Source organism: Anneissia japonica, unplaced genomic scaffold (assembly GCF_011630105.1).
Source record: "Anneissia japonica isolate Jap-2015-1 unplaced genomic scaffold, ASM1163010v1 scaffold3949_len364153_cov177, whole genome shotgun sequence".
NCBI lineage: Eukaryota > Metazoa > Echinodermata > Crinoidea > Comatulida > Comatulidae > Anneissia > Anneissia japonica.
In genome coordinates, this window is record NW_022756197.1 from 24,272 (window position 1) to 36,738 (window position 12,467).

The 12,467-nt window shown below is 36.4% G+C and overlaps 1 protein-coding gene across 2 annotated transcripts in view; it reads left to right on the forward strand.

Annotated features, from left to right (window-relative positions):
- Positions 1 to 2,012: 2,012 nt before the first annotated feature.
- LOC117124128 (kynurenine 3-monooxygenase-like) overlaps positions 2,013 to 12,467 on the forward strand; it is a gene marked incomplete at its 5' end in the record, with an annotated part of 18,792 nt that continues 8,337 nt past the window's right edge. The window contains 7 exon segments of one of the 2 annotated variants that reach the window (XM_033270258.1): positions 2,013 to 2,082; positions 3,719 to 3,816; positions 4,736 to 4,825; positions 8,089 to 8,137; positions 8,616 to 8,703; positions 10,413 to 10,584; positions 11,517 to 11,768. In XM_033270258.1, the coding sequence (XP_033126149.1) occupies positions 2,013 to 2,082; positions 3,719 to 3,816; positions 4,736 to 4,825; positions 8,089 to 8,137; positions 8,616 to 8,703; positions 10,413 to 10,584; positions 11,517 to 11,768 (819 nt within the window). 2 annotated transcript variants of the gene reach the window in all.

Genomic DNA, 12,467 nt, shown 5'->3' on the forward strand with positions numbered 1-12,467 from the left:
GATATACGAATGCAAATAGTTTTCATAAACATTTAATCAAGAAACTTCATGCTGCAAACTCAGACATTCTGGCAATTTCTTACTGATTGCAAAATGGTTGATTTGCTATACTTATTTGTGGGATTATTTGTTGAAAAAGGTACTTTGTGTGTGGTTAAATCAAGTGCATTTTTATATATGTTATATAAATTTATAGATATAATACGAAATTTGCTAGTTTAACTGAATTTAGAGATTCCTAAACATGAAAAAAAATGTTAAAACAATACTGAAATTTGATTTTTTTGTGTTCCACACAAAAAATAAATGCGCATGAATTTTTTATGTTCAATGGTCAATGGTCGTATATTTATATAGCGCCTTCCACAGAAAACCGTCTCAAGGTGCTTTTGAAGCCACAAGAAACAAAGACAAAATACGCAAAAGGGGAGGAGTGCGCACCCCCCCCCCTTTTGAGATAGCGTCACCATCACTACTGTGTACACACAGGTACCTCGGGTCAGTTTGTTCAGCTCCAGTAGCTTCCACCAAGGATAAGTCTATGGCTCCCCTACCGTGCACTGCTAAGTTGGCGGCGCTACCTCAAGTAAGGAGGTGCAACTTTTCAGGGGAAAAAAACTTGACTACAAAACAACTTAACTACAGAAATTTAACTACAGAGATTAACAAATAAATGAGAATTATTAACTATGAGAAAGTTAACAAAGATTGAAGAGATAAGCCTTCAAATTCTTTTTTAATACAAGGAGTGAAGGTGCTTTAGCATGAAGATCAGCCGGTAATGAATTCCACAACTTTGGGGCAGCTACAGAGAATGCCCTGTCGCCGTAGGTCTTGAGACGTGATGCGGGAACTGATAGTATAGACGTGTCAGTGGTTGATCTCAGAGACCGAGAACATGTTGCAGAACGAGAAATAGTTAAACCATGTATTGTGGAGCATTATGGTTAAGGGCCTTGTATGTGAGGAGTAAAATCTTGAATGAGATGCGCTTGTTTATCGGTAACCAGTGTAGTCGATTGAGGATAGTTATTAATGTGCTCACGTCTAGATGTTCCGGAGACGAGCCGGGCTGCTGTGTTAAGACATAGCTGCAATCTTCTCAACCGTCTAGCAGGAATACCACAGAAAACAGCATTACTTTTCCAACCGAGATGTAATAAGAGCATGCACTAATTTAAGAAGAGCGTCATTGGTCAGGAGCCTTTTAATGTGCCCGATGTTACGAAGGTGATACGTAACAGACTTGCAAATGTTGGATATGTGTTTCCCCATAACATATTAGAGTAAAAAACAACTCCAATATTGCAAACTTCTGATGATAGAAGAACATTAGTCTCGGCTCCAATCGCGATGCTATTGATTGCAGGCAGTGTTGAAAAGTACTTTGAATAAATACATAGTACTTCAGTCTTATTGGGATTGAAGCAGAGTATATTTTGTGATAACCAGGCTTGTATATCTCTAAGACATGCTTCAATTGTATTTTTTGCCTCAAACCAATGATTAACTTGAAAGCTAATATATACAGTTGAATATCATCAGCGTATGCATGATACTGAACACTGTGACTACTAATGTTTGATTTTGCGATTGGTCTGCCAAGAAATATAGTAGGCACCAGAAACATTTGCCTATCCAACACTGCTAGGCTAGGCTTAGCCTTACCTTGATTTAGGTTCTGTTATCATACATATAAAAGGCCAATGCGATATTTTCTGTTGCTATACTTCGAGAAGAGTAGGGGGTTACCCCGGTGTATTGGTCCATTCAGTCCCCTGTCCCCTGCAGATATGCCACATAGGATAGTGATTTAGTTCACTTATTGGCATATCCTTGACTCTCGTGCCTAAAGAAATGAAAGAAAATGCACCATACATTTTTTTTTAATTCTTTTTTTTTTTGTGAAATTTTGCCAGGAATGGGGCTTTAAGGTATTAAAGCTGATCTCATATTGCACTAAAAAATAGTATGTTTTTACTTTTCATTTTTTTGTTTTGTTTTTGTTTCAGGTGGGGTCATTAGAAGCATGTTTCTTAGCAAAGAGAGGGTTCTCTGTAGATTTGTATGAAGCCAGAGAAGGTTAGTAATTGTTGTATACAGATACAAGTTAGGTTGAATTTTTACCTCAACCAAGTCATTTAAACCAAAATTTATACTAAATAAATAAAACTAAAATAGTTATTTTTAATCTGATAATTTTAACAATTAAAGAAGAGAGATCCAGGATACTTAGTTTAATTATTAAAATGTTCACTGCATATTTTAACATTGCAATGAAAACAAAAAGAATAGAGTTTGACTCTCCTGATTTTGATTTCTCACAATGGATTGGAAAATAATACATAATCAGTGTTCTCCCCAGGATGAGGGTCATGCATCATGGTACCTTCCCCTCCCCCCTTATCCCCACCATGGTTGGTGACCTACATTCCCGGATATGGCACTCTCAGACATCAAAAATGCTTTTTAAGATTTTTGAAGTGACTATAGATTTCCATTTTTTAACAAATGTTTTTGTGAAATTAGTGACCATGTACTACTATTATAGCCTAGCCAGAATTGCCACAGGATGGCAATTTTGGGCCGACCTAGTTTAGGCCTAGGCCTAAATTTTTGCTTCAGACTGCTTGGCAAGTCAAAACTTTGGACTAAAAAACAGGCCAGTAGTAAAAAAAATGAACGCAAAAAGATCAAGCATGAACTTGGGCTGATAAACTAACATCGTATAAAAGCATTGTTTTGTGTTTAAAAATATTTTCACACTCACTCTTCTTCAAACTAGCATACATGGACAGCATTGTTTATTTTGAATTATTTTATTGACGGTATTTTAAAGCGTCAGGGAAGACGCATTGAGCTTCACGGCCAGCTTAGGAGTGCCACGGTAAGGTCTCAAGCGTCATGGTACCGTGACGCTTCAAGGGCCTGAGGAGAACACTGCATAATGGAAAAACCAAGCAGGCATTCTTTACACACAGTGCTTGCTCGATAGGCCATCGTTATCAACCAATGTTACAAACCTTTTCCATTCTATACTCTTTTCCATAAGCCAAATTTGATGTAAAGTGTTGCGTAAAATATTTATAGGAGTGATGTTTTGTAATTACTCTGATGTTTTAACTTAGTTATTAATAATTGTATAATTCAGGGCTTGTTATTTGAAAATGGCCTGTGAGCTGAAAAACGCACACCTATTTTTATTTAGGCGAGTGATTATGTGGGGGAAGGGAAAATTGAATGTTATAGTTAGTATACACATAAATACTACTGCAGTCATCAAAATGGGATTAGAGTCCAAAACAACACAAAGCACATCCAAGCAGAAAGCATGGCACAGTATTTGGGGTTTTTACTAGATAAAAGGTGAATGATCTTCAAACCCAAGTTGCCTCATTTTTTTCAAACTCCTGAAGAGGATTTTATGTGAGTGATGGTGTGTGAGAACAATCACTCGCCTCAAATCACAAGCTCTGTAGTATATGTTTTGTTAAATAAAGTTAATTATTAATTATTAATAATTTTAGAAGTTAAGAATCCTTAGAAAATATGTAATTTCTTAATTTAATTGTTAATTGATAGAGCATAATAATAATCTCCCTGAAGTTGAAATAGTAAAAAGGAAAATACTATTTATTAAAAAATATAAGTATTATAGCAGTTTTCTTTACTTAACTTATTAAACTTGACATATTAAATTTACTTTTAAATATTACAGACATTCGTTTGTTGGAACATGTGAAAGGGCGGAGCATAAATTTGGCTCTCTCTATCAGGGGTAGAGAAGCATTAAAAGCAGTTGGTTTAGAGGAAGAGGTAAATAATTTAAAAAATTTACATCTACTTTTGTTGTCTTTTTAAAGTTATTTACCGTAGTACTTAACAAAAACAATGAAAATGAGGTTTTGTATTTCATTCTAAGAAGGAAAATTTTTAATGCATTACTTTTTTAAAAATTAAATTGCTGGATGGCTTAGCTTAACCCCTAATAAATCATTCAACACTATTAAAAAGCAAATTTGCAATGAATTACCTGGCCTGAAACTTTTACAACTACCAGCAAATCTTCTTTAAGCTTTTGCTCATTCCCTATCAAGGCAAACCGTGTGGTTTGAATACTATACTATACTACAAAAAAATATCACTGTTTTTTATTATTATTATATCCTGTGGTGTATCTTCTGCTGTGTGTGTGTGTGTGTGTGCTGTGTGTGGAGAGGTTGTGGGATACCCCAAAAAATATTGTCTCCAAGCACCCCCACCCCTCCCAAAAAAAAAATCATGCTTAAGTAGTTAAAAATCACCACAGATCACTTATTTTGGGAGGTTGCACTCCTCGCTTTATCAACGAGCCCCCCTCCCCACTTCACCTTCTACCCTCATCAGCCCTCAATTTCAATACTCCTAGATACGTCACTCCTAGAAATCCAAATATACCAATTAGAAAATGTAATAAATCAAGCCATCTGTATGACCTCATAATAATGCTGGTTAGATAATTCTCACAACAATTGCCACCTTCACTTGTTGACATTTTCAACATTGTATTATGTGATCAATTTTCCAAAGAGCTGAAAAATTGATACTGTTGTTGTGACTGAAAAATGCAAACCTGATGTACTGAATTTTATATTATTTTTCTTTGGCAATATGTACCTTAGATTGCTATATTGGAGATGGAAGATTACTAAATACTGTAATTTAAATATATATCTAATACTTATTTCTCCATCAGGTTGTGGCCAGTGGAATACCAATGCGTGCACGTAGGATACATGACACCAATGGAAGATTATCTTCACAGCCTTATGGTACCGAGGAACAGGTACTGTAAATATAGCTAATTGTAATGCTGCTCAGCACTCGATTTAGCTGCACAGTAGTAGTGCTGAAAACCTGACCAATTAAATTCTTATTGTCCATGTATTTCGTTTTATTGTCTTTTGTTTTTGGAAAGATAACCAGTCAAGGAGAGCCATGTAATTTTATTTTATTTTTTTTATGTGATTTTGGCAATAGACCGAATTAGTCACTAACACAAAGACCTTGTACTGAGTATAGCATCAAAGGAAACCGCTAGGAGACAGTTTTTTCACACAATAAGCCTCCGTTTTAAAACTCTTCCAACTTATTTATTTGTACATTTTATCATAAAATAACATATCGAAAAGCCTTGGTAAATATTTCTTTCATAAACGTCAGAATTTGACCACATTAGATTTGAAATGGAGCAAAATAAACAGATGGAAAACTGTAACATGTTTGCAAAGCCTCGTCGCGTGATCATGGGCCTAGCCCTAGATTAGAGAGTCATACAAACAACGTTCTTCTGACACATTGGCCATCATATTCAAAAGAAACATCTTATTCAACAATTCAGCAATTTAAGTTTGTCTAATAGTTTAAATATATCATACAGAAATTCAGATAGTATTAAGCTCAATGTGTACCGGTAAATCAACAAAGATTGCCAGTCAGCGCTGGATGTGGCGAGTCTCGCGAGCGATTGGCCTAGGCCCAATAGAAGACCTCTCAAAACACTTCATATTTTTAGTCTGAATGGATATGTAAATCAAGTCAACCTTAGACTTATGAATCTATGAATCATTAAAAATGTATAAGTTATAAAAAGTATCTTCTATGCTATCTTCATTACAATTTAGACAATTTAATATACACCACTTTCGACTCCACTCAATGCATTAGCAGCTCTTTGTGGTTTGTTGACAAATTCATACCCACTCGGCTGAAATGTGATGACGTCATCTTTGGTGACTAATTCTGTCTATTAGAATATTATGGTTGTCTTGTTCTGTTACGTGCTATTTGTTTATTGTAAGCTTCTTTATCATTGTATGTATTGTTTGGTTTTTTTTTTACCTGGAAATAAATAAATATTGAAAGTGAATTTTTTTTAAATATGGGATAAATTTGTGTCAGATTTATCTGCACTGTGAAGTTTTATGTGACAAATAATTTGCACATATAATTATAAAGTATGACCTCGTCATGGCCTTCCATATGGGCAAATCACAGATAGTAAGTGGAGTTGAGTTCAGTGGTGAAAACAAATCTTGATTATGAAGTTTTATGTTTTATATTTGTAGAAGGCTGAAGGCATTAATGGAAATAGTACAGGCCCGTAGCCAGGGGGGTTTTTTGGGGTTCGGGCGAACCCCCCTTTTTCAGCGAACCCCCCTTTTGCCAGCGAACCCCCTTAACCAGAAAACGATCCCCCGTTTCCAAAATAGTGCAATTTATTACACAATAGGAGCATTTTGGCACTGTTTATTTGTCGCTATCGTTCGTAGTCCGATCGTAGAAATAAAAAAAACCTGCAGCCAGCTGAATGACGTAACCAGCAAGACTTCAAAATGAATATTAATGAGAGGTTTGTTGCCTAAGCTATTTGACCAATCGCGTGATCCGTAGTTTATTTACTTTGGCACGACGTCATCACAAAAGTCTGGGCGCTCGACATTTTTCATTTCTCTGGGATCGAGGACATGCGACACGCCAAAAATAGCCTAGGAGGAGGATGAAGCGCCGAGAAAGGATAACCGATTTTTTTGCTTCAAGGCCAGTAACGAAGAAATCACGGAATTTAAGAAGTTAGAAAATTCACCCTTGTTTTCACCACCTGCTCATGATACTGCCTGGCGGCGGGATCGGTGTACTTTTTCGGGCTAGGCCTAGGCCCTAGGTCTAGCGTTGCTAGGTAGGGTAGGGTCGTAGCCTATTTAGGCCTATTATTTGCGAACGATTTTATTATTTATTTTGTAATCGAGCTAGCATAGGCCAGGGCCTAGGCTAGCAAGGAAATAAACTTGGTAATGTTTTCACGTTTCGTCAGAATTAACTGACATTATTCATAATAATATATTTATTATTTTTTCTCAATATATCATAATGTGCAAGGTTTGTGTTTTGAACAGTCACCTAGTGGGTATTGCTAATTTTATCCCAGTTATATTTTTAGAGATAACATTACATAGTAGCATTAAAATGTTAAGCATTGCTTTTTAATAAAAAAAAAATAAAAAAAGTTTGTTTCACAATAAACATTTACGTTCTAAATCCTGTATTGGAAAAAGTAGTCTTCTTATCTTATTTTTAAAATTGTGTAAGAAGTATTTAAATATACATGAACATGCATTTAAATGACATGTACATGCTTTTAAAATCGTATAAATGCTCTGGCTTCGGGGGCTTCGCCCCCGGCCGCCACAGGGGCTTAGGCCCCCTTGACCCCACCTGGGGCCCTTTGGCGGGCCTCTGGACCCCACGCCCAGAACCCCCCCTTGAAGCATGCTGGCTACGGGCCTGTAGTATAATAATATGTAATATGTTTGACTTACAAAGCACTTCAACAAGCCATCTAAACGCTTCACATAATTACCCCCCACCCCCCCTGTCATTGGATCAAAGACAGTTTAGTAATCAATGCAATTTGAACCTACCGGGTACCCATTTGCGCTCTTGGGTAGAGGGAAACAACTGTATGTAAATTGCCTTGCACAAGGGCAAGCAAAATGCACAGTGAAGGATTTAACCACCGACCTGAAAGTTGAGAAGCAACCGATTATCTTGTGTAGGCCTACTTTTATAGAGCTACATAAGTTTTGGTATGTGGGTCATTAGGACCTTAGTGGATTAATGCCCTAACCATGGTATTCGCACCATTAGGACCTTTGTGGATTAATGCCCCTACCCCATGATGCATAGTTTGGTTAGGTTGGGGTATGCGCATCATTAGGACCTTAGTGGATTAATGCCCCTATGCCATGATGCATAGTTTAATTAGGTTGGGGTATGCGCGTCATTAGGACCTTAGTGGATTAATGCCCCTACCCCATGATGCATAGTTGGGTTAGGTTGGGGTATGCCCGTCATTAGGACCTTAGTGGATTAATGCCCCTACCCCATGATGCATAGTTGTGGTTAGGTTGCTTTGATTATTTTGAGAGAACTACACATGTACCAATGAATTTCCTTTTAGACGAAATATAATATACTTGTATTGTAATATATCTTATATAGTAGATTCATTCCTAGGCCTGGTCTAATATTTTGTCAACTTTCTTTCAGTACCTCTTGTCGGTAGACAGACGCAAACTGAACGAAACTCTTCTTTCTGGTATGGTTAGTTTTCCTTGTTTTGTTGTAAAAGTTATAATTCATCTTTACAGCAGAGTTGATACATTTCTGATTATCATAGTAAAATTGTTATCTCACCTGGTGTTACCAGCATATTTATAATAATAAAAATCTGTATACCACTCATATTTATGATAAAGATGCTCATAAAAAATTACACTTTCAGCCATATTAACCTGCTAGATGAGTGTCTATGCCCCAGGGGGCATACAAACACAAAAGCTAAAAAAAAAAATTTTTTTTTTAGCTGCTGCCAGCTTATTTATTGACTTAAGTTTACAGATCCAACAAATACTGAAAGATATTTTAAACTTTTTTACTCTTAATTTTAGCCGGAGTCCATTCTACCCCCTCCCCCACCGCTGCACCACCCCCTGTCTATTATCATTCAACTAGAAATCCTTTAAATGCTTTTCAATTATAAATAGTTTACAGTATTTGACATTTTTTTTTCATAGCTGCTGAGTCAAACTCTGATGTCAACTTGCATTTTAGTCACAAATTGTTGAAAGCAGATTTTAAAGACGGGAAAGCTGTGTTTTTAAAGTGAGTATATTTATGTTGTTGCATAGCTACTGTAGGTGATTACCATGAACAAGCCCTTTGATGTGAAACGGCAGTGAAGGCTTGTAGGACCGAGTTACGCTAAATCAGTTTCTTAAGAGTTTCCCCTCGGTTTTATCAACCAGACTATCTCACAATGATGAAATATCAGTTGTAGAATAGTACATCACAGTGATCTTTCAAACTTAGAAAATATTATTATTATATTATTGCCATATAAATCTTGCTGGTGGTAGAGGGCAATATATAGTCATTAATCATTTATTTATTGTAGATTACAAACTTTGCTTTGGATTTAAGCCTAGGGTAAAACATTGTTAAAAAGGTAGGCCTGCAGTAGTATATAGTCAGAACTTCAAAATAGGCCAAGTCTCTACTACACCTACTACTACTCTAAACTCAAGAGGCATGGTCCATCCTCCTGGAAGGTGGTGTTGTGTTTGTATTGGCATGGAGGTATTATTGAGAAGGAGATCACTCGAAAAAGCTACGTGCACGCAGAGCTATGCAAATGAACCAAGAACAAAGCTGCCGCAGCGCGTGAAGAAGGTTTGCCTTTGAAGTCTAATGTGTTCCCCGCCACCAAATGCTCAACAGGCTTTGATTACCAGAAGGTTGAACACAGCGAAATGGAGAGCATGTTCTTTTCTCAATGCGCACTACTTACAGTCAATCACTATGGCTGCGCAATCGTTTCTATCTTGAAGCTAATACATTGATCTTTCAAGAAATACTAAACATAATAATATTTTCTACAAAAAAGAGTTTCGAATTTAATGAAACATTTATATCAGCTTTAAAAGTATGGTATATTGCAACTTGAATTTCCATAAATTGGATAAAACCCAAAATTCCAATTTTAACAGATATTAATTAAGGAATAATGGAGGATTATAATAAACTAAGTCATTTTAGGGTTAACGAGGGTTAACTATTCAAACATTCAATCCAGAATCAGAGTAATTTTCAGTTTTACGCTGCCTTAGCTTTATAGTCAAACAAATCGATCTTTAGACAAAATTATACACATAATTACATACTTAAAGTCCGAAAAAATCCAATAAGGGGAACATTGTTTATTATAAAGATATTTAATGGGTTAAAATCAAACACTTTATCGCACAACTGCTGTGCTAGAGCGTGTAAACGCATGTCGTTGCCAAGTTGTGAATTATAGGGTAATACGCCCGCGTGCGATCCAAAGACGGGGAACACATTGTCGCGTCAAAGGGATCTGTTGCCGAGTGATCTCCTTCTCAATAATACCTCCATGCTATTGGTATACCGTCTAGCCTAAGAATAATAATATTTTAGGCCTGTTTTATTATTATTATCTATTTTTCAGTCCTGCCCTTCTAGTCGACGCGAGTGACTCAGTTTTGTGGCTCCGAAAATGTGAACATTGTGATTGGTTGAAATTGTTTATTTCGGTCCGCCCATTTATCCAGATACGGATTCAGAGTTTTACAAGTCGCTTATTCCTTATTTAAATGAACTTTCTCGTTGGTGGCGTTGTCCAGAATGAGAAAAATAATAAAAAAAAGAAACTTGTGGCAAGTCTATTTTAAATGGTGATAATTGCACAAAAATATAATGCTTTCCTAGATCTTGAAGTATTGTGTCTTATTAAGTACTGCTGTTTATCGCTAATAGCTTTACTCAGGATTCTTTTTGTTCATTAATACGGCCAGTAGTTCTGAAGGAAGTGAAGTTGAGGTGACTGCTGATCTCATTGTTGGGTGTGACGGGGCTTACTCCACGCTACGTAGACAGATTATGAAAGCAACACGCTTGAACTACAGTCAGGAATATATTCCGCATGGCTACATGGAACTCACGATCCCACCAAGCAATGATAACACGGTATTGTTGTAACTTGATGTGTCATTTTCATTCTGTTTTTCGTTTTTTTTAAAATTTATTCTTTATTTATTAATGTCTTGGCAAAATGGTTAAGTTTTCACCCAGACCAGTAACAAGTAAATGACCTATAACATATGAGAGCTCAAAAAATGACCTAAAATTAAAAATTGTTTTCACTATAGTTTTAAAGTTTACTGTCTAAATTAATCATGTCCCAACGTCTTATTTTTGGAAATGGTCAAAAAATTGTTTATTTAACGTTATTTTGGAGTGCTGTACTTTCACCTACCAATAACTACCAATAACTAAAGCTTGAAGTGTCCAATTTTAATGAATGCCATTTTGCCGTAACATGCCTCATATGACAAGTTTGATTTGTTTATAAAATATATTTTCCAGTAATCTAAAATAATATATCTCTGGTTACCGTTGGCGGTGATGGTGTAACACCATACATCAGTTAGGGTGCTAGCCTGGCATTTTTGTTTTTTCCTTGCTTATTTAGCCTTTTTTTCGTTGTCTTCTTAACTGTTTTCCTGCATGTAGAGACCTGGTTTATATGTGCTCGATAAATCCATCTATTATTATTGCTGCTGCTGCTGCAATTAATAATTATTATGACCTATTAATTATATTGTAAGATAACAAACATAAAGGGAAACTTATTTTTATATTTCTGATTTATAATTTTTATGTAAAAATTACAATCAAGGTTTCCACTAGGACTGTTTTTATGGTGTTTATAGCTTCAATAAGAATGTGAACCATGAAACTGTGGATCTGCTATTACTTGTGTTTTAATGCAGTTGACAATTTAAATTTAACTTCCTTACTTGAGAGAATGAATGTTTTTGAATTTGTTTCATCTGTGCCATAGAGGGCAGCATGTAATTATGGTATAATAAAAAATCATTGATATTTTTGCAATCCAGTTTCAGATGGAACAAAATTTCTTGCACATCTGGCCTAGAGGGCAGTTTATGATGATTGCACTCCCCAATCAGGATAAATCGTTCACCGTGACACTATTCATGCCTTTTATAATGTTTGAGTGCATCAGGACAAGAGAGGACCTCCTGAAGTTCTTTGAGGAACAGTTCAGGGATGGTCTTCGTCTGATTGGTAGAGAAGAGCTTTGTGAATGTTTTTTCTCCAGTAAAGCTCTGCCACTTATCAGCATTAAGGTAAGAACAAATGACAGTACATTTCATGAAGATCTGAGTGCTCCAAACATAGACTATGTAGCCCATTCAGTAACTTTCTTCTCCCTAAAGGGTCTCTTCGTGTCTCAGCCTCCCGGTAAACCGGTACATGCTGCTACTCGTGTCCACAACAGGGCTGTATGGACCAGTATTCCGGGTTCCTTATAGTGCACATCAGCCAATTGTACACTGGGCCTACAGTTTCTAGTCGTTATCTGAGGGAAGCTTGCCGTTGAATCAGTGCCGATATTATGGCTGTAGGTTGCAGCACCCCATGGGCGAATCTGGGTTGAAATTTAGGAGGGGTCAGAATGTTTCCAAAAAAATCCAAAAAAAAAGGGGAATTTTGATTCCTTTGTGGCGGGAAATAAGCTTTCCCAAATTCTGCGGTGTCTTTTAATGACTTTTAAGTACTCCAAAATTCAAGGTTTTCCCCTCTTGAAAACGGTCAGGTAAACGTTCTTATTCTTATTACAGTAAATGGGCCTGAGTCTATACAAGCAAAAATTGAGTAGTTGCATACATATTCTGTTTTCCATGAATGGATGAACCTCAAAGAGAACGGGGTGGTCGGAAAAATTCCCTCTCTTGAAAACAATTCAATGAATCTCAAATTCTAATGTTCCCATTGTAACAACCCCCTCCCCTGATCCCCCTCAATCCCTTCCCCTCCCCTGATCC